This window comes from Ornithodoros turicata, chromosome 2 (assembly GCF_037126465.1).
Source record: "Ornithodoros turicata isolate Travis chromosome 2, ASM3712646v1, whole genome shotgun sequence".
NCBI lineage: Eukaryota > Metazoa > Arthropoda > Arachnida > Ixodida > Argasidae > Ornithodoros > Ornithodoros turicata.
In genome coordinates, this window is record NC_088202.1 from 141374117 (window position 1) to 141395066 (window position 20950).

Sequence of the window (20950 nt, forward strand, 5' to 3'; positions counted from 1 at the left end):
CGTGCGTGTTGAGTGTCGCTCACAACGGAGGAATATGTTGAAGCCTCGTGAAGCGTTGCTTGTGGCCCTGTGTTGTGCCTGGGTTACGTCGCTTTCTGGAGATACGTTTCCTAACAAGTGAGTTACGACCTTATAAATAGTTATGATAGTTCAAATGTATCCCTTCTTCTTTTTTATGCATAAGATCAAAGAGTGACTGCGTGTACTCTGATTTTCGCTTGTTCGCGCAAAACCTTCCGTGAGGCAATAATACATTATGCAGACGTTAAGCTATTAAAGGAGTACAGAGGGCCATCCAAAAAAATTTCAGATTAAGAGATCTGATGAAAGTGTGTGTGTCATTATACCGAATAGCGCGAAAGGTTTTGATGTGTGCAATTTGTTTCCCAGAAAAAAAAAAAAAAAAAAACTCCCATAAACATAGCTCCGCGCCTTCACCCTTAACTCGCCACTCCAGCTCTAACGAGGATGAGGAGGTATGATGGCACGTCACCGATGACGGCTTAAGGAGACTCGTTCTGGTTTGCCGGTCAGTGGGGTCAGCGCATTGTCCCTTTGCCGCCGTAAACCTGTTTTGCCAGTTTTCCCGGAGAATTGGGGATAGAAGGAGCGGCCGAAGCATTACCGAGCAAGGAGAAAGGCTTTATCAGAACCCCGAACAGCCGAGTAGCAGACAACATTTCTCTAGGCCAATCAGCGAGCGTTCTCCTTATAGCGTCAGCGCGAGGTTCCAGGCAGATCACAGGCTGGTACTGCTCTTCACCACCGTTGCGCACGGTCGCTTTTTGCGGCGTATTTTAAATTCAATTTCTGCGATAATTATGACTCTGTGGTGTAAATTACTTCGCATGGTGCATCTTCCTGGCAAACTTAACAGTTTTATAGGAAGAAAACTGGGTGTTAAAAATGACTTCTGTGCTACTTTAAGTTGCGGACTATATTCATGGTGGATATTTCGTCACAAACTGAAACTAATTACGTCTTCAAGGGTATAACGCGAACGTTCACTTCTAAACACAAGAAAACGGAAAGCAGCGAATATGCTTACCAAAAGTCTACACTCTAAGAAAAAAGGGAAAGTTTTCTACAGATGGAGGGCAGAAGGACAGTATTTGTACGGACCGCGTTGAACAGGCGCGCGCATTCTCCTCTCTGGGAAAGCGGGAAAGCTCTCCCGTTCTCCTGTATCCACCTATCAAGCAAGGCCGCAGTAGGCATGGGAGGGTATAGCGCCGGCTTAGGTCGTTTCTTTCTTTTGACCGCAGAAAAGGAACTCGGTAGCTCACTCGGTATCCCAGTCGGTAACGTGTTGGCTTGCTGAGTTCAAGGTCACAGGTTCAAACCCGGCCGAAGACAGTAGCAGTCTGGGAGAGGTAAACATTGCTTCCAGTACCGTATGTCGGACATTTCCGGAACATACAAAAAAAAAAAAAAAGAAAGGAACGCGAGTTAGGCGAAATTACCTGCAGTCCTATCAGTCTAACATCGCAGCGCGCTCCTTATTAGCCGCTAGGGCTACCTGAAGCTGCAGTCCTAGGATAGAAGGATTCGCGCTCGAATGCGGATAGACAGAGTTCCTCAAACATTGTATATAATTATGTTACAATAACAGTTGCTCTGTTTTGAGTACAACTGTTGTACTACCAATTCTACACGTACCAGTAGAAACGTGCGTACCCTTACAGTTCTACTCATTCAAGTACAGTTCAGGTGACTAGAGTGGCTTGATGGGCTTGTTGGTACATGACTCGGAGAACAAGGAGCAGTCAAAACAGGGACAAAGACTGTGTGTCTTCTTGTGTCTTTGTCCCTGTTTTGACTGCTCCATGTTCTCCGAGAGATACAGATCAGGTGCCCAACGCAGTTTTACCCACACCGGGTGGAAACTGCTACTGCCTTTCTTTTTTTTTCTTCTTCTTCTTAGAGTGTATATCTATATTAAGCCTACGCAGCTTGCCGCCCGAGAACCCCTCCCCTATCCCCCACTCCTTCCTGCTGTCCTCTCTCCATCTGTCCACGCCGGTACGCCGCTCATCGCCAATAAAAAAAAAAACTATTTCTTTGTTTGTTCGTTCGCTTGACGAAACACGAACAGTTCGAACGGTAACCAAGTTTGTAAACTCAGTCCCACGTACTCTCGCAAATCCCGTGCCATTTTTGGTCTCGGGATTTCAAAATGTTTCCCTCTTTTTGTCCTTCTGACCAGTCCCGGGATCCCGAGACAGGATCGTGGGATTTAGATTACACCTAGAGAAAGCACGTTTGTATAGCCTGCTATATGTCTACATCATGTGCAATGCAAATATCTACATGTCAACAAACACTCGAAATATGTAGACTTTGGCGACAACGAATGGGATCAACAACAGCAGACTTGTGCGTAACGCGTTACTAGTAATTGCGTTACTTGTAATCAATTACTTTTTGAGTGAGTTTTCGAGTAATCCGTTACTTTACTGGTCAAAGTAATTTTTGGAGTAATCAACTACTTTACTACTAAGTAATTGATTACTTTTCCGGCAGGGATTAACTCACATTTCGCATGTTCTGCCCCGAGTCAAGACCCTCCTGCCGTCAGCCCTTCTTCGGCCGCTCTATTATAGCAAGCGGAGGTTATAGTAATAACGTTCTGGAATTTCAGGGTCTCTCTCCCTAATCTCTTCCTACACAAGTGTGGTGGTACCATTGTGGTAGCTTTGGAGTTATAGCGAGTCACGGGGAAGACGCGCCCAATGTTCTTCCACAATCGGGTCAACGTCTTCACAGGCGATAAATACAGTAGACGTACAGATCTACTTGTCCGACGTAGGCGTAGTAGACGTAGATATAGTAGACGGACAGGTCTACTTGTGTGTTATTTCAGCTGTTCCGCCGTTGAACGGTTTCTTTCCTTTCTTTTTTTCTGAGGCAGGTAAAGACGGGTATATAGTTTGCGTGAATGCAGAGTAACGACCGGAGTAACGCGTTACTTTTCTACTCGTTGCTTAATTACATTTGGAGTCCAGTAATTGGTAACGTTAATCAATGACTTTTTCCGTACGAGTAACGGTAACGGTAATCAGTTACGTTTTTCGAGTAACGGGCACAAGTCTGATCCACAGGAAGCGACGATTGGACAAGCGCGCAAGACATTGGAGGACAAGCACGCGCTTACCTATCGTGGCCGTGGCGATTTGGAACGGGTCCGATCGTAGTGTTCCGTATATGCGCGGCATGATGCGCACTGCTTCATTTTCCAATGTCGACTCATTGAATCGTAACCTACAACAGTTCTCGCACAAATGTTCCACTGACAACATTTATTTTCACGTCCTTCGGAGGGCGACGTCAGTCGTCTTCGCAACCCGGACTATGTTTTTCAGCGGAACTGCTCCGTGGAGTGGCACGCGCGTGCAAGCGCAGCATGGACTAAAGACAACCGAGGCACGAGCTGAAACGCCGTTCACTGCTCAACGCCGAATCAAGAAAGAGTCCCGTATATTTTTTTTTTATATTGAAGCTTCGTAATGGAATCAAAGTTTTGAATTATGATAACACAGTGTGGAACGTGATTTGAAGTGAACTTTGACGAAAACCTGAAACTGGGAAAAAGACAAAGCAGACGACACAACACAAAGTCTCAAATTTGAGACTTTGACTTGTGTGACTTTTCTCAATTTTGAGGCTTTCTCAAAATTGAGACTTTGTGATGTGTCGTCTGTTTTTCGTCTTTTTCCCAGTCTCGGGTTTTCGTCATGGATCTTAGCCACCAGCTCGCTTGCTTTTTAACCATTTTATCTGTTTACTTGAAGTGAACTTGTTTTTGCATTTCAGTGCCCCTTTAAGCATATTTGGGAGTTTGGTTCCTGGCAGGTTGTTTGGGCAGTTTAAAGCGGGAATGAAGACAATCTGAATTTACGATATCGACAGTGCGAATGAGAGTTTTCTTTTCTTTGTTTACAGAGCTTCTGACGGCAGTAAAAAAGGCGGGGGGGGGGATTCACAGGGGATTCACTGTGATATCTGGGCGTGGTATCTGTGGACATGAGCTGCGCCACAATACATTTGTTTTAATTAACTGTAGATTGATTGGAGTAATTTCACTTACTCGAGCGTTCTTTTACGTTAGCTGAAAAACAGAGCCACACGGCGCATCCATGCATCTTCATTCCTCAAAGACGACGCGTGTAAACAACCATGTGCCACGTCACGAAGTTGCTAGCGTCTCCGGCCCGGCTCCATCTCCCGCTCCATCCCTGCGTTCTTCCCCTCTCATATCACGCGAGGGTGAAAAAGAAAATAACTAAGATAGGCTTTCCTAAACACCGTAGATATACGAGGTAGTTGGTAGCATATATATCTCTCAGAAAATATCAAGCTCTGCACAGCCATATGCACTGCTACCTGTAATACCTCTGGCGTATTTTGGTAGACAGACCGAAACAAAGCCATTGCCTATAGATAACAGAATGCTCCAAGTGGGAGTGATGTTACTGAATTACTCCGCAATATGTCTTCTGGTTACGCCTCTTTTAGTGTTATGGTGACCCGATAATGGCTTTAACATGACCCGAAATCCTGCTTCATTTGTGAAGCTGTCCACAAGGAGTCACCGTGCAAAATATTTCCGATCTGCGGCGTATTGTTACTGCACAGTAAAATTTACAAAAGAGTCGGAGAACGGCAGTCGCGGGCGCGAGACACGAGCCCCGCGTGATGTTGAAGCTGCTCTGTGTCTTTTCTCTTTGTTTTTTTTTTGTTTTTTTTTCATCTCGGCTCACGCGCCGCTTATACATGTTTCAGCTGTGCCGTTGAACGTCACTGGTCACGTGCCGTAGCCCGTGACAGTCGTCGTGACAGGCGTCGGAAGTCCTTCACGGCAAAAGGGGGGGGGGGGCGAGTCCTAACTCAACACCACCCAACCCAACCCAACCTAACCTAACCTAACCTAGAGGAGAGCTCTACGGTGCATGGAATTAACACAGATTGAAAAGTGACCAGTTTCCGTGGCATAGTGGTTAGGATGATCGCCTTCCACGCCGAGGCTGGGAGGTGACACGGGTTCGAGTCCTGTCACCGGCTGCGCTGTCTGAGGTTTTCCCTGGGTTTTCCGAAGACTTTCCAGACGAATGCCGGCACAGTTCCCCCTGAAGTCGGCCCGGGACGCATACTCACCCCCCCTGTCCCCCACTCCTTCCTGCTGTCTTCTCTCCATCTGTCCACGTCTGTACGCCACTCATAGCCACGGTTGCTTCGCGGCGCTATAAACGGTATAAAAAAAGAAAGACGGAAAAGCGCGGGAAATACAAAAATGGGAACCATTGACAGGCTCATTAGAAATGACTCGTGCAAGCGATTCGGTGACGGAAAGTAAGTGGCGCGGAAAGTAAAAAGGCGGCGCGGTATTTTCCGAAAAAAGAAAAAGCTTTCGTTTGATGCAGGCAAAAGTTCAGTCGTGCCTGGCATAGCTGTACCCAAATCCCGTGGACTCGTGTGGATGTTGTCATCACCAGAGGCCACTGTAAATCTCGGACCTTCACGGTGGCCTATGTAGACTTTCGGATTCCGCTCGATTGGCTTTAGAGGTGGTGCCTTGGAGCCAGCTATCAAAGGTGGTTCGTCGTTTCGAAGTGTTTTGCATTCGTCCTACAAACAGAGAAATGAATAGTGGTGTCTATCATATTCAATGTGCTATAGTCGCTCTCCACGCTTATTGACCGTACCAATTGTACCGCATGTATTGACCGTATTGACCGAATGCTCCGAGTATTTAAAACATGAAGCCCTAGTCTTCCCGAACACTGCCACACCTTGCAACCTGCTCTCATCTTTTACAGGACTTCCACTTCGCACTTCCGTTTACGCTCTTCCAGGTCTTGTTGATGATGTCAGTGTTCAGGCGCCAAGACTCTCAATTCTCTCGTTCACGCAACAATCGTTGGGTGCCGCTTTTGGCAGTTCGAATCGAAACTAGGGTTGTAGGATATAGGCATTGCTGGTAGTGAAATTATCCCGGAACCACCCCGTCTGCGTCGGAAATAGGAATACAATGGTGGGAACGGTTTAGGAATGGAATAGGAATGACACGTGGTAGTAATAATTGGTGGCTTTACGCCGCGAGACAACTCTGATCACGAGCGACGCCACCGTGGTCGGTCTGTGGATTGTCTTTGCCCACGTGAGGGTTCTTTAACTTGCGCCGAAAGACACATGGTGTAGTGATAAGAGGAATGGAATGGCATCAGCATTTATCAGAAGGGATTGTGGAATTAGTGTTTCCACAAAAAGGGCTGATGTCTTTTGAAGAAAGCAGTATGCTCCTATATATGGACTTCGATTATAGTCTTGAGGCTGAACCGCATGGCTCGAAAAACTATTGTAACCTAGAATGCCCGTCATAGAGAAACTATCCGAAAACTGTCCGATGCCAAATTGGGACCGAACTTTTTTTTTTCTGTGCATCAGAGCATGGTAACGAACTGCAATCCGAAGATCGGCCGAAAACTTCTGTCCTTGGAGCACATCGCTGTTCAACAATCAAGCTCTGGGATGAGATAATGAATGAGATAATCTCTGTATTTATAGGTATCGAACTCGCACACAGGCAACAGTTGACCCGATTGCTGCGGCATCATGGCTATGATTATCCTTCCGGCTGAATAGCCATTGGATTATTGCTACTTTTTCGGCTGGCGTCACTTCCCTGTCATGCACCCTGTATTTTGATCACCTCTCATACTGTGTATTCCAGGGTACACCTGTGCCAAGTTTGATGTCCCCCCAGGTGCTATAAAAAATAGCCTGAGCAACATGCTTATTAAAATGTATAATAAATAAAGTGTACAACATCTGCTACATTGTTTATGGTGTGTTTCATTTATTGCTATCACTCAAAAGGCATGCAATTTGAGTGCGGAAAATTTGATATTCATATGATATTTCAAAAGCATACTAAAGTAAATAGGAAGAGTGCCAAAAGTCAATTGCTGAAAATGTTCCAAAAGCACACACAAGTAAATAGAAAGGGTGCTAAAAGTCAATTGCTGAAAGTCAATTGACACTCAATAGAAAAGCACTGGCCAAATATCAATAAGAAGTTAGCGAAAAGTCAATCATTTGTACATTGACAGTCAATTGACATCATATCGAATGATGTTGACCATAGTCAATTGACTGCCAATTGAAAGTAAATAGATATTTTTGTAAGGGGAGGGCCAGATCGGCCCGAATGCGGCCCGAAATTCTTTTCTCCGAAAAAAGTTCGGTCCTCAATTCAGTCCGGAAAGATTTCGTTCGCTTTTCGGGCCATGCGGTTCACGCTTTATTCTGTTTGTCGTACCTTGCCCCCCCCCCCCCCCTACCCCAGGGATGCACGATCCAAATCACACACGTGCATTTGCTTTCAAGATCTGGCTCTGACGACTTTTGCAGCCCCATCCTCTTTAAGATAGCGTACTCTCAGTAGCTGTCGGTAGGGGTAGCCTCGATGAAAATTGTGAAAGAGCAATACCACTCCAGCAGAGCCGCCATATAACAAATATTTTTTTCTTCTTTTCTGCACTTGTAAAAGTGCAATTTGCCCAAGCAGCACAATGTACTGAAAGTCGAGTGCAATAGGGGTGGACGGTATGTGTCTTATCGATGTTCCTTAGTTTCACGAGTCTGTTCAAGGCCTTCCACCTACCCGTCCACCCCTATTGCACCCGACTTTCAGTACATTTTGCTGCTTGGGTGACTGCTACATAACCCAGAGAAGTTGTAGGTAATGCGATAACCGCAGCTCCGAATTATGTAAGCTCTCGGCTCATTACCGCGTTGTCGCCCAGTACCGAAGAGGCACGCGGGCCATGCAGCACTTGCGAAAAGTGAGGGGGGGTCGTGCCCTAGCTCTTGGTCAGGGGGGGGGGGGAGCCGCCTCCCTGCACCCCGAAGCCCATGGCCCGTGATAAGTCACACCGTCTTCGGCATCGCTTCGGCGCTCTTCGGATGTGGAGAGGGTTCTTTATGGGTGGTGCGGATCAGAGCCTTGCGCGTGTTTTGTGGATTACCTGCCCTCATCGTTCTTTCGCAGCAGCTCATTTTATTTGCTGTAGAAGACGTCGCAGCGAAAAACTAAAAATGTTTTTGGGGGTAACTTCCACGCTCCTTTAAAGCTTTATCTTGTCCCTCTTGATACGGGGTTTCCCGAAGCATATCATTCTGCCTCCTTCTTTGCAGCCCAAAACTGGCTGGTGAAGGTGGCCACCTGGTTATCAGCACAGCTCAGGGAAAGAACATCAGCTTTCGCACGGGTTCGGGGCGTGGTGGAATCCTGTTCAACGGCGAAGATGTAGCCGCCATGTTGGATACGGTGAGTGCCTTTACTCTCCTCTCACCAAAAGTGTCCTCTTGTATCTATTAAGTCGAAAAAAAAATACATCAGGGATGTTGTACTCGTAGAATACGTAGACTAGCAATACACAGCTATAGCGCATACAAACACTTCAATGCCTTCAAATGCCACAAAATGTAGACTTTCATGCGCCTTCGTTAACGCGGTCTGCCTTGGTGGAAAGTATCTTCGATTATTAATTATTAAGGTCGTGGGGCAGTATTGCTTGCGGTACTGCCCCATGGAAAAGTCATTCTCAATATTTCATGCGAACACCTTCGTTAATGCCTTGCAGTCAGACATGTACAAGATACTCAAAAATGTATTTAAGATAAGATAATAAATACTGACGTTAGAATGTAATTAAGATAGAGTATAAATATATGAAAATTAAAGTAATTAAGATAGAGTACGAAATACTTCAAAAAGTATTTGAAATACAACTAAGATACTATTTATCCTTGAACTCAAAAAGCCACCAGTCACTGGTCAATGCGGCCAGTCGCCGCTATGTGACATGAATAACCTGAAACCCGCGTACTATGCAAGCCGTCCCTGTATGATAGGAGTCATCTAAACGGAAGTCCCAAAAAGATGACAAAGAGATATCATATAACTCCACTAAGTGTATGTGACCCAGAACAAATCAAACTTCTAGCAGGTCCCTGCTCGGCGAGGTCAGAATTCGGCGTTACCACATTAGGGCACACATAATAGAACCTTCATCCGCAAAGGATTAGTACATACAGGGCAAGATCTCTAAATGGAGACTTCCAAGAAGGGCCAATGTCCGGGTCAAGTCCGAGGGACTCAGGAAATTTCCACTGAACACGCAAGATAATGGAAAGACGAGACACAGAAAGTTTGAGAGGGAGATCCAAAATATGTAATTAGGGTATTGAGTAGAAAATACCATAAAATGTATTTTAAATAGAGTACAAATACACAAAACAAAAAGTATTGAGTAGAGTACCAAAATACCGCAAATTGTATTTAAAATACAGTGCTTTAAATACAATACTCCAAATACGTACAAGTCTGCTTGCAGTATACCACCCTTTGAAAGACTCCTCCATAATCTTTCACGCGACTTTTTGATCACGATCCAGGTGAGTGGCACATCGAGTTCTAGTAAGCACACTGAGACTGCACTGCCTCTCGTAGCAACCCTTCCAGAGTTTCAGAATTGTTCGCATGGTATGGCATGTACAAAGTGCAATCTCCACTTGGGAGCGTCGTTAGCTGCTATGTACAATAGGGTCGATGTAAGGGGGACTGCCTCCATAGGAATTTAGCCAGCTAAATTACAATAGAAACTTTCATGTGAAGCTTAGCATGCCCAGAGATGGGGGGCAAATTGGGAATCCCTGCAATTTCCTATTATACTTCTCACACTGTATAGTGGGTCACGCAGAGCCCAAGGCGCTGTTTCGTGTATGTTACGTCGGCGTCTCTTTTCCGGTCGTTTTTACCCGACTTTACTGTAACGCTTGGTATACGTGTTTACATCGATGCACATGACCCTCGTTTATATTTACTTGGCATAATGTCGGGTCAAGTGCCACGACTCATTTACTCGTTGAATATTGCGACGTTAACGAATAATTTGACACTTAATGGCAGCCTCATTTTGTCTCCATTCATCGACACTTTTGTGTCAATTTCTGTCGGGAATAAAAACGTGACCGTGAATTCAGCGCCTTGTAATTTTCTAACCACATATTGTCACGTTTCTGCTGCGCAGGTGAAGAATGCTCACGCAAGACTGGCACCGATTCTCGGCACGGACCAGGTAAGAAGAATTTCCGTAAGAACGTGGATCATAACAGATATCACTCGTTAATTGTTTGAACGTTTTTCTTAACGCTACATACTCTAGTAATTCGATTTTTACATTGCTTGAGGCCTAGCTGTCTTCCTACCAGCATTTTCGCATTTGGATCTCGAATTTTGCAGTTGACTTCTTCTTCTTTTCTTTTTTTCCTTCCGACACGAAGGACTTTTCAGGTGCGAAGCAGGGCTTTTTTTCGTAAATGAGTCTGTGGATACCGAGCAGATAATAAGGAACATAGGTCCGTGCTGTGCACCTGCCAGGTGACAACTGGCCGGCGCGTTTATTGCGTCGTCGTCATCATGATGACGTCCACAGAGGGCGCTGCATGTCCGGAAGTCTGTACTAGCCAGTAGCGAACTGCTGCATTTCGGAAACGCGTTTCAAGGTGATTCCTAAGCTGATCATAATAATAATAATATATTCCTTCATCCAGTACATGTAAGGAATTTCCTCAGTACCAGAGCCTCCGATATATCGAACAGGGACTGTTCCTCTTCTGGGCGAGTATCGAGTATATCTACACTCGCAGGTTTAAATTTGCAGGTTATACAGGTAGCAGCTGCATTATATGACAAAGGGAACATTCACATTCCATACGGCAAAGGTCGTAGCGACATACAGTTATACGGTAATGGCAGAAAGGTACATCGATACGCACGCGCAGTACAGATGCACGCGTATACGTAAGGGCTAAGAAAGTAGTACTATAGTGTCCGAACCTAGTAGAATACAAAAAACACTCGAGGCAGCACATCTAGGAGTATCCCGAAGAACTTAAAGGGGTAGTGAAACCCCCTGTGAAGAATTTTTGGTTTTCGGCGGACTGTGCAACAAATAACGTACCCTCTTTATGGGTAAGAACGATAACGGTGTTCTTCCGCACAAGAAAAGTCATCGATCTCTACACTACCTAGCAGGGATGGGCATAAATACATTGTTTGAGTATTTAAATATAAATACACAATACTTTGTTGAAAAGGGTAACTAAATACTCTTCATAAACACTTTTCAACATGATTATTTAAATACAAAATATAAATACAGTATTTAAATACTGTAACCACTACCGTAAATATTGCGAGGAAAAAGTCACCTGGAATTACAGAAATAATGATGATTATAAGAACAAATCAGCGAGGAACAATAGCATTTATTTGTTAGATTATCGTGACGATTTTAGTATTAGAAATAACCCGAAGGCTGCTTCTTTCAAGCATCTTCTGTACGACCGTACAATCAGATTCGGAAAGGAGAACAGCATCTCCACAGTTACCGATGAACAAACGCTTGTATTAAATTTGACGAAGATGCTTCGCAGAACAAGGTAATCGGGTGGTCGCGGCCGTTGTCCGCTACAACAGTGAAAAACTCGGTCATCCAAAATGGTTTATCGCATGCGCTTCTAGCGCAAACCCGGCAAAACTGCACCCCCGCAGTCTCCCTTCTTCCCGTAAGGTCAAATGCAGGGCAACTTTAAGACATGAGTACCGAAAGATTGGTATTGAAATATAATTCTAAATACATTTTTCAAGTCTGTATTTAGATACAAAATATAAATACAGGTATTTACATTTTTAATGGTATTTTAATTACAATATATGCCCATCCCTGCTAGAAACGCCTCAATTCCTTGAGAGAGCCCGTAAGTGAACGATGACGTCACGCCGTGACGTCATCGTAGAGTACGTAGAGTATCGTAGTGACGTGTAGAGTACGCTGTCGGTAGCACCATGCCGTGTCTGTAGCGGGCCAACTTTCAACGGGTACGACAGTGCTTTCCAAACTGACGGGTGTCGTGAAACGCCTGGAGAACTTTGAAAAGATACACCAACGGTTTCCGCTGAAGCCCGTAATTTTGAGCAGGGTAGGCAGGAAGATACGCGCTCTTGAGGACCATTCTTCTCTTGACGGCGAAATAGTTGTGCGAACTTTGCTTCTTGCAGTGACGTCAAAGAAAATAGGGTACAGGTCGCAGATCAACATCAAGCTGGAACAGAGAATATAGATGTGCCCAAACCCGCCATCGTTTGGAATATGCTCGTCTGACAAACACAAACACGGACCGTGTTTGTGTTTGTCTGTTATCGTCCTCTACCTCGTCTCGGGTTTTTAAGTCATGGATCGTCACCGCCAGCTCGCTTGCTACCTAACTTTCCTTTCGTTAACGTTAATAAATCTCTATTTCTCCGCAGATGGGTGCACTGTCGAACATCATTCCTACTGTGCAGAGCCTACAAAGCCAGGTTCTGGACCTCACGAATAGTACAAACGTGCTGCGTTCAGAGGTATGTGTTGATATTGAACGGTGTTGATACAAGCGCTGTTCTACATGGTATTATGATAATATAGTCACGCCTGCACTCTTAAAAATGAACTTCACCTCATAGCACGCTCCTAGCCAACCATTATTTCGAATGATATCGTTATCTGCCCTGATTTGTTGAAAACGGGGGGCGTACGCCATTTCTGTGACACTTATTCTGTTCATAATTGTCACAGAAAAGGCGTACGCCCAGTGATTTCAACAAATCAGGGCAGGTAACGATATCATTCGAGATAATGGTTGGCTAGGAGCGTGCTATGCGGTGAAGTTCATTTTTAAGAGTGTGCTTCCTGCGAACTTCTACTCTCTTAGAAATGAACTTCACCACATAGCACGCTCCTAGCCAACCATCACTCCGAATGACAACGTTCTCGCCTCTAATTTGTTGAAAACGGGAGGAGGAGTCTATTTCGTGCCCATTATGCACGGCACAAAATAGGCTCCTCCTCCCGTTTTCAACAAATCTGGGGCGAGAACGTTGTCATTCGGGGTGATGGTTGGCTAGGAGCGTGCTATGTGGTGAAGTTCATTTCTAAGAGTGTACCGGGCACGAAATGATTCTCATAACGCAACATTTAACTGTGTGACAGGAAGCACTTAACTTATTTTATAACTCACACAGTAGTTCATCGAGCGCTTGTAGAATGCGTACGTCAGTAAGTTCCTCGTAAGTCACATTGGTCATCGTAGGTTAAGCTCGTCGTCAGGGTATCTTAGGTTTCCGATTTTCGGTGATTACGTCTTCGGAGCTATTAAAAGATAGCGCGAAGATAGGTGACCAAAAGAAGTTATCTTGCTATACTGGCAATATGTTATACGCATACAAAATACTGCTGCGAAGTGATAGAAGCAGGGTTCGGAAAAACCCAGGTTTTTTTAAAAAAAGCCCGCCCCAGTGGGTTTTTTCGGGTTTTTCGGGTGGGTTTTTCGGGTGCTGGGATTTTTTTTTCGAACTGCTGCATATGACACGCAACAGCCGTCCTCCGCCTATTTTTCATGTTTCTGGAAGAAATAATTGTTTGCCGCTGTAGAATTTACGGTAAAGTAACCTCCGAAGCAGTCGTCCCTTTTCCTTCTTTTCCCTTCGTTTCTGTATTTCACCCGCGTGTGGGCTTTATTGGGTTTTTCAGCCCGGGTGGACCCAAAAAAACCCGGGTGGGTTTTTTTAAACTGGGTCCATTCGGCGAACCCTGGATAGAAGTGATAGTGATAAGTCTAAGAAATATAAATGGTATAAGTGGTACTGATAAGTATAAGTGATGTGGTATATTTGATAGTGATAAATATAAGAGATAAGTGATAGTATAGTGAAGTGGTATGACTTATATCACTTCTTTTACAACCAAGGTATCCAACATTAAGGGACGAAGACTTCGAATGCTGCAACGATCTGTAAGTATACGGCAAAACATATCGATCTTTGGAGCTGTATTAGAATATACATAACAAAAGGACGGGCAGAACCGGTCTGGCGAACCGGTAGAGAAGTACGAAAGGAGTTGCCTCAGGACAGGAGCCGCCGATATTTTGAACGGAGACGGCTCTTCTTCTGGGCACCGTCCTCATCATTGGCATAGTATTTAAAGCTTAGGTGTGACGTGTTACAGGTTCATGGGGATGGTAAGCCAACAGCCCGGAGGGAAGAAAGGGTCCGTACACTCTTTTACGGCCGGAGTGAATGGCCGCTTTGTTAGAGTGTGGAGGGGATTATGTGAATGAAGTGATGTTGGCTCCAGACCGGTTGCAGAAATGGGAGGTTCATAAAGACGGGGACGACGAGGGAGGAGGAGGAGGAGGAGTGTCGTGGGGAGGAACCCGAGAGGTCTGCCTGCCTGATTAGGCGGCATGTTTCTCGGGAAGGGAAAGGTGGTGGAGAGGAGGAGAGGAAAGGGTGAAGTGGAAGACCGAGCGGAATCCGCTCGGGGGGAGGATAGCTGCGTCCATGGGCCGACTTCAGGGGAACTGTGCCGGCATACGCCTATTACACATCTGAGGGAAACCCAGGAAAAACCCCAGACGGCACAGCCGGCCCGCGGATTCGAACCGCGGGCCTCCCAGTCTCCAAGCGCACGCGTTACCGCTGCGCCACCGGAGCTGGTGACGGGGACGACAGTCAATAATTGGCGAGCATTGCGAAATATAAGAGGGTTAGTGGCTACGTGGGGAAAATTCGAGAGCGGGCAAAACATTTTTTTCCCCTTTTTTTCTAATACAAAGTTGTGGCATGCAATAAAGGAAATCAAAAAGTAGTGGCCATGCAGACGATAGAGGAGATAGAAGGGAGGAGATCCGAGCATATTTTGTTTCTGACGTGTTTCTAGGGTGCCTTATGATTTGTTGATACCAACAGGCACTGAACTTGTATATGAGATAAGACTCCCTATCACGTCTGTCACGTGTGGTGTCACCGAATCCAGTTTCTAGGATATGCAGCTTGATGTTGTCAAAATTGTGACCAGGACCGTTAAACGTGTTCGGTGACTGCCTTGGGGAGTTTGTTGGACGTATCAGTTGTGTGTCCAGCATACCTGGGTAGTAATGTCATTACTGTAATGAAATTACAGTAATAAATTACTTTTCCTGGTAATTTGTAATGTAATGCATTACTTTTGATATTATGTAATTTGTAATGTAATTTAATTACATTTTGGCAGTAATTTTAATGACATTACTCATTACTTTTTGCAAAAGAATCGACTGTGTGTTCTGTGCTGGCACTTGGCAGAAAGAGAGTTGCCGACTGGTGAGTTAAAAAAATTCCAACGCCCACTATAAACGGTGACGCACTCAATCGGCACAGAATAAAATATGTCTTCTTTTTACAATGTATTGTTGTCTGACAATGAATTTCCACATCCTCAATATCATTACGATTAAACTCGCAGTAATGACTTTGTAATGTCATTACTTTTTCGTAGTAATTGTAATGTAATTTCATTACATTTCAATTGCAGTAATGAGTAATGTAATTTAACTAAATTCTAACTACAGTAATGAGTAATGTAATTTAATTACATTTTAGAAGTAATTTCCCCAGGTATGGTGTCCGGTAAGGCGGTTGTTCATGTGTTGGCCCGTTTCACCAATCTATTGCATAGAGTAGTCGCTGCACTCACTGCAGAATATGACACTTGAACTTGTGCATGCGGGCAAATTGTCATTAAGAAAAATGACCATTCCAGACCATATTTCAGGCGTTTTCTTGGGAATTGAGTTTCGCGCTGCGTCCTTTGTCAACATGGAGTAGTACTGGGCGTTAATCATTACCCCTTATTCCAAGAAGTCCACATGGATGACTCCCCACATGTCCCACAAGTCATTTGCCATAGACCTCCCAGCGAGGGGCTGCATTTTGCTTTCCTTTGGCGGCGGTGAAGCCTTAGGTCGCCATTCGCTTCTCTTTTGTTCTGCAACTTCTTTTTGTCTCTGGGGTGAAATGATGCATCCATATTTCATGACCTGTGATCACTGATTGCAAAGACATGTCCCTCCTGGATTGAAACTGCTTCAGCAGTGTCTCAGAGACTGGCGTGAGAGCTCCCTTCTTGTCTGAAGTGAGGTGTCGAGGAATTCATTTTGCACAGACTTTGCGGAATGCTTGCGAATGAATCCACACTGCCGGCTCTAATACACTGCCGACTCTAATACTAAGAAGGGCTGCAGTGCCACGAACTGTTACTTGTGATTCTCGAAGACGGTTTACTCCACGATCTGCGATGTTAACTCGTGGAACTCCAGTCGCACCAACGTTGTTCATTCGCCACCCAACCCCTGTACCCTGTACCATTCGTGCACTCGACCCTTTCAGACCGTTTGTTCCCAATATTGTACCTGTAATATTTGCAAAATATCAGCTGGTTTGACGGTTTCCTTCACAAGAAGCATGGTTATGCATTGCTTTTCTACACCTGCAGACAAGCCGCCCTGCCGCCATGACAGCTACCGCTGCTGCACGTGTTACTGACCCCAGAAATAATTCACTTCATCTTCCGAAAGTGTTATCCATTTACATTTACTGGACTCTTTTTCTCAAAAGTATTAGCCAAACTTAAACGATCCTTGTACCTATACGATTATTGCCCATTGCGTGTTACATATTACCCTTGTTGAGCCAACTTGCATTCCTAGGTTGCGCTTTCCATGCTCCTATAAGGTCCACGAATCCTGAACGTCATAATGCAACGACCTGTGCCAACCTTGTTTTTTTTTTTCAACCGCCACTTAGTAGTCAATGACCTGGAAATGTTTCAACCTTCTGTTTGAATGTGTTTTCGAAATTTGCGATGTCACGTAATAGTGCAGCACTAGACAGTTGGACGTGCTGACACCGACTGCCAATATCAGAGTGCCTAGCGATGTCCCTAGACATGCCCCATTTGGATTGACATGGATTGGTCGTGAGTCAATCCAACTGCTCCGGAATATCTGTACGTCGTGCAGAACCATATCTATATAACCGCTCTGCTCGTTTGTTCATGTTATCGTACCAGTATGAACGTTTGAGACGCTATTCGTATGCCTACAAATAGAAATTGGCAGTTCACCTAGGAAAACAAAGCTGTAAGAGAACAAATGTCTGTAGTACTACTGTTTCGAACAATACATAATTTCTGATGGAGGGTCTTTCTTTCTTGAGGAGTGATTGGACATGACCTCTTTCGTACATTTCGAATCTTATTGCAGTCTACACGCGTTACATTTGCACCCTTAATTCCAGGTAGTGAACCTGAGAACTCGAGTAACCGTTCTGGAGACGGTAAGTTGAGCTATCACCAATGGGATGGAGCGAGCAGTCTTGTACGCAAAATATCGAAGACGGTTGACGTCGCCTTCTGTGGAAATGAACGTGACATTAATTGCAGGATAGAGGTAGAATACGTATTGGCAATAGAAATATTGCTTTCTAATACCCAGGATCTACGGCGGGACGAATGCGCTTCCAATCCGTGCCAACATGGGGGCACATGCATCGATCTCTTCAAAAAGTACCAATGTCTGTGTCGTGACAACTGGGAGGTAAGACATGAAACCCCTCCTATTTATCTTGGTAATAAGCACTACCCTAGCTCTTAAGTGCGCTGTTACGTGAGCAGTCTTCATGGATCATTGAAACCTTTCGGCCACTGAACATGCACGTAGCGTCATCCAGCGTGTAACGCGTCAACCTGCCTGGGGAGTATGAATCCATGCTTCCCTGGAAAGTTCGAATATTATACGCTTGATGGCGCTGCACGCATGTTCAGTAGCCGGTAGTTTCAATGATTCATGAAGACTGCTCGTGTAACAGAGCCATTAAGGGGGCCTTGAAAACTTGCGTAACATTTACGGCAGATACATTTACAGACGTATAACTCTTGTATTAGTGTAGATGGGTAGAAATCCAGCGAACCGGTAGAGATGTAGGAGGGGAGTTGCCTCAGGAGAGAAGCCGCTGATAGTTCGAACAGAGACTGTTCTTCTTCTGGGCAGTATTAGTGTGTCTGTTATTTGTACCATTATCAACCTGAAATCAAAACAGCAGAGGGAGCAGCACCTGCTTAGGAAATTCGCGTATACTATGACGGGCGCTGGTTAGACATTACGATGGGTATCTCTTGCTGTGTGACTATTGCTCTCGGCGTGCACCCCCCCCCCCCCGATCACACCACCTAGAATACTCTTGCAACAAAAAAAAAGAAGAAAAGATAAAAGAAAAAATCGAGTAACTGACCTGCGCGCGTGCTCGAGAACTCTCTGCGCTCCTACTCAGGTTTCGTAAAAGAATGAGGGTGGTCGACGTTACTCCGTGGAGTAGGCACAGACGATGGCGGTTCCCGTAAGATGAACCCAGCCAGAAAAGTTTTTGCTTGGTCGCGCCTGGTTCTATGAATTGAGCGGGTTTCCCAAATGCCATTTCCTTGTTCCTTTAAGTAGGCTATGACCTCGGTGAGGCTTACATGTTGTGTTTATCTTAATTGTTCACTTAACCTCTGCAAATTACTTAGGCCATGCTATCTCACATATTACTATTTTTTATTATCATTCCGCCATGCAGGGTGTCACGTAAAGAAGAATAATATGAATGTGTCACCGTGCCTGTAAGCTTTCCAAACCGCTGCCTGGAAAAAACCTCGATAAGAGGAACGGAGTGCAATTCTGAAAGTCCTTTCTTACCACTTGTCCAGCCGACCAACGTTTTAGCCGTTAGGGTTTCTGAGCGAATACCCATTTGACGATTAAGGTTCGAGGCCAAAGGCGTTCCATTATAATTAGATATATGTCGTTTGTCTCTGCAGAGCGACGTGTTGAACACACATATTTTTTAAAGCAGGAGTCTGTTGGCCCCCGGCCATGAACTTTTTCTCTTATTAATATACATATATTATATATTTTACTTTTGGCAGCGCCGTGTTCTGGAACAAATTAAATGAGGTCCTCTGTGCTGGCATGCTTCCTGAACTGTATTCTTGATCTGATTGCATCGTGAAGAGCAATAACTGACGAGACAGACCGCAGACATGTTGCCATGTAGTTTGCTGTCTTGTCCTGATGGTTACCTGGAAGCAGTATAAGATCCTATGCTCGTGTATGCTACCAAGATTGGTATCGATGGTGCAGTCCTGTCCTGAACGGTTGTGCCGGCAGCTACAACATCATCTACCGCGCCGTACTTGGCAGCGTGGCGTTTGAACATGGAACCTGGTAGTCATTTTCCGGTAATCAATTTCCGGTAATCGTTTTCTGGTAGGGTGCCCAGTGCGAACAGGACGTGGACGAGTGCTCTCGTTACGCTTATAGTGACCTGGGTTGTCAGAATGGAGGAACCTGCATCAACACTCCTGGAGGGTACAGGTGAGTAGCTACTGAGCACACTTTGTAAATCTGTCTATTACATTGATGAATATTGCCACGAATCATCTTCGAGAAACTTCCAGGGCATGCGCGAAACGGTACATCTCATCCCGGTGCATGCTGAAGAAGAAGAAAGAAGCTTCCAGACACATCGCCTGCTGCACGTGCTGTTTCTAGACTTTTCGGCGCGACGCTTAAATGCTTGTGCGCTCCAGGCTGGAGCATTCATTCATTCTTGCTTTGGACTCAGTTGTGCTCAGGGAGCTATCACTCTTGTGTTTTTTGCTACCAAGTAGTTTAATAAACCGTTTGCTGTTTATTCGACGACTCGCCGGCCCATTTCGCTTCGTGACAATATTTTGATCAGGCAGCGATGGTTATAAAAGACCTTGCGTCCTACCCGAGCCCTTGTGCCGCTGAAAACTGCAATCAGCGTGCGTTCTTGCTCGAAACAGACATGTAGATCCATTTTCATTCATTAAAGATTGATAATCGGCTAATTGCTTGGTGAGTGGACATGCGTGTGATGATTTCAAAACATAAATGTATAGACTATAGATTTCAACCACTATAGGGCTGACTTCCGTGGTTATAAGCGCTACCATGCAGCCCCGATGAGACCATCACGAAACGAAGACGAAGATTTCGAAATGATGTGAACGAGAAAGAGAAAAGATATCCCTACAATAGGAAACGAAACTTCTGCTCACAAGCTAGGCTCCGCGTCACGCAGGATCTGCAAAATTATGCGGCAATCTATGGATTATGATTACACAGTTACCAGCACTCATACCAGGATGGATCAAATATAAACCAGTACTTCACTTGCATTTTTTTTTATTTGTAGTAAGAAATACATCAATTGTGCATTATTTTTCTGCATTGTCTTCCGGTGTAGAAAGGTATTTTTCCCAGTGGGTCGGGAGCTGTCTGTTCCCTCTTCATAAAAAGAAATGAGTTATGTCAGGTGGTGGTGGTGGTGGTGATGAAAGGGCTTGCCGTTGTCGGCCTCACGTATGTGGGCAACGTCACGACTGACGCCCTGGGGAAATGTGCGTCCTGGGCCGACTTCTAGGGGAACTGCCGACATATGTCTGAAAGCGTCTGAGGAAAACACAGGAAAAGCCCCAGACAGCACAGCCGGCACCGGGATTCGAACCCGGGTACCTCCCAGTCTCGACGTGACATGGCTAGCACGCTAACCACTGAGCCACGGGAGCTGGTGGGTTATGTCAGCTCAGCCAGTTGCGCACAAACACCTCCACTGTGTCGTCGTCGTCGAATCGTTGGCCGCCTAGAGCTTCTTTCAGTGGCTCAAACGGGTGAGGCTGTTCCAGTGACGTCCAACCCATTTCCCTTAATTTTGCACACGTGACGGCTGCAGTGTGGGGTCTGGCGTTGTCATGAGGAGAATCACTTTACGTGACGGTGGTTACGCCTTTTGCTGCGATAGGCAAGGTAAACTTCACTCAAAAGTTCACAGTAATACGCAGCGTATATGGTACGACGATAGTGCAAGAAATCAATGCGGAAAACGCCGCGCTCGTCCCAAGAAAGAAAAGAAAAAAAGAACAGTTGCAAGCACCTTGCCAGCTGACAGCCGTGTCTTTGC

At 45.2% G+C, this 20950-nt stretch overlaps 1 protein-coding gene across 1 annotated transcript in view; it reads left to right on the plus strand.

Moving 5' to 3' along the window:
• The window catches only part of LOC135386241 (cubilin-like), a 142043-nt gene continuing 121093 nt past the window's right edge, over positions 1-20950 (plus strand). The window contains exons 1-8 of the mRNA XM_064616050.1: positions 1-117; positions 8197-8329; positions 10095-10142; positions 12377-12469; positions 13855-13899; positions 17225-17263; positions 17422-17523; positions 19235-19338. Of these exons, the coding sequence (XP_064472120.1) occupies positions 35-117; positions 8197-8329; positions 10095-10142; positions 12377-12469; positions 13855-13899; positions 17225-17263; positions 17422-17523; positions 19235-19338 (647 nt within the window). The 5' untranslated portion in view covers positions 1-34. The remainder of the gene's footprint in view (positions 118-8196; positions 8330-10094; positions 10143-12376; positions 12470-13854; positions 13900-17224; positions 17264-17421; positions 17524-19234; positions 19339-20950) is intronic.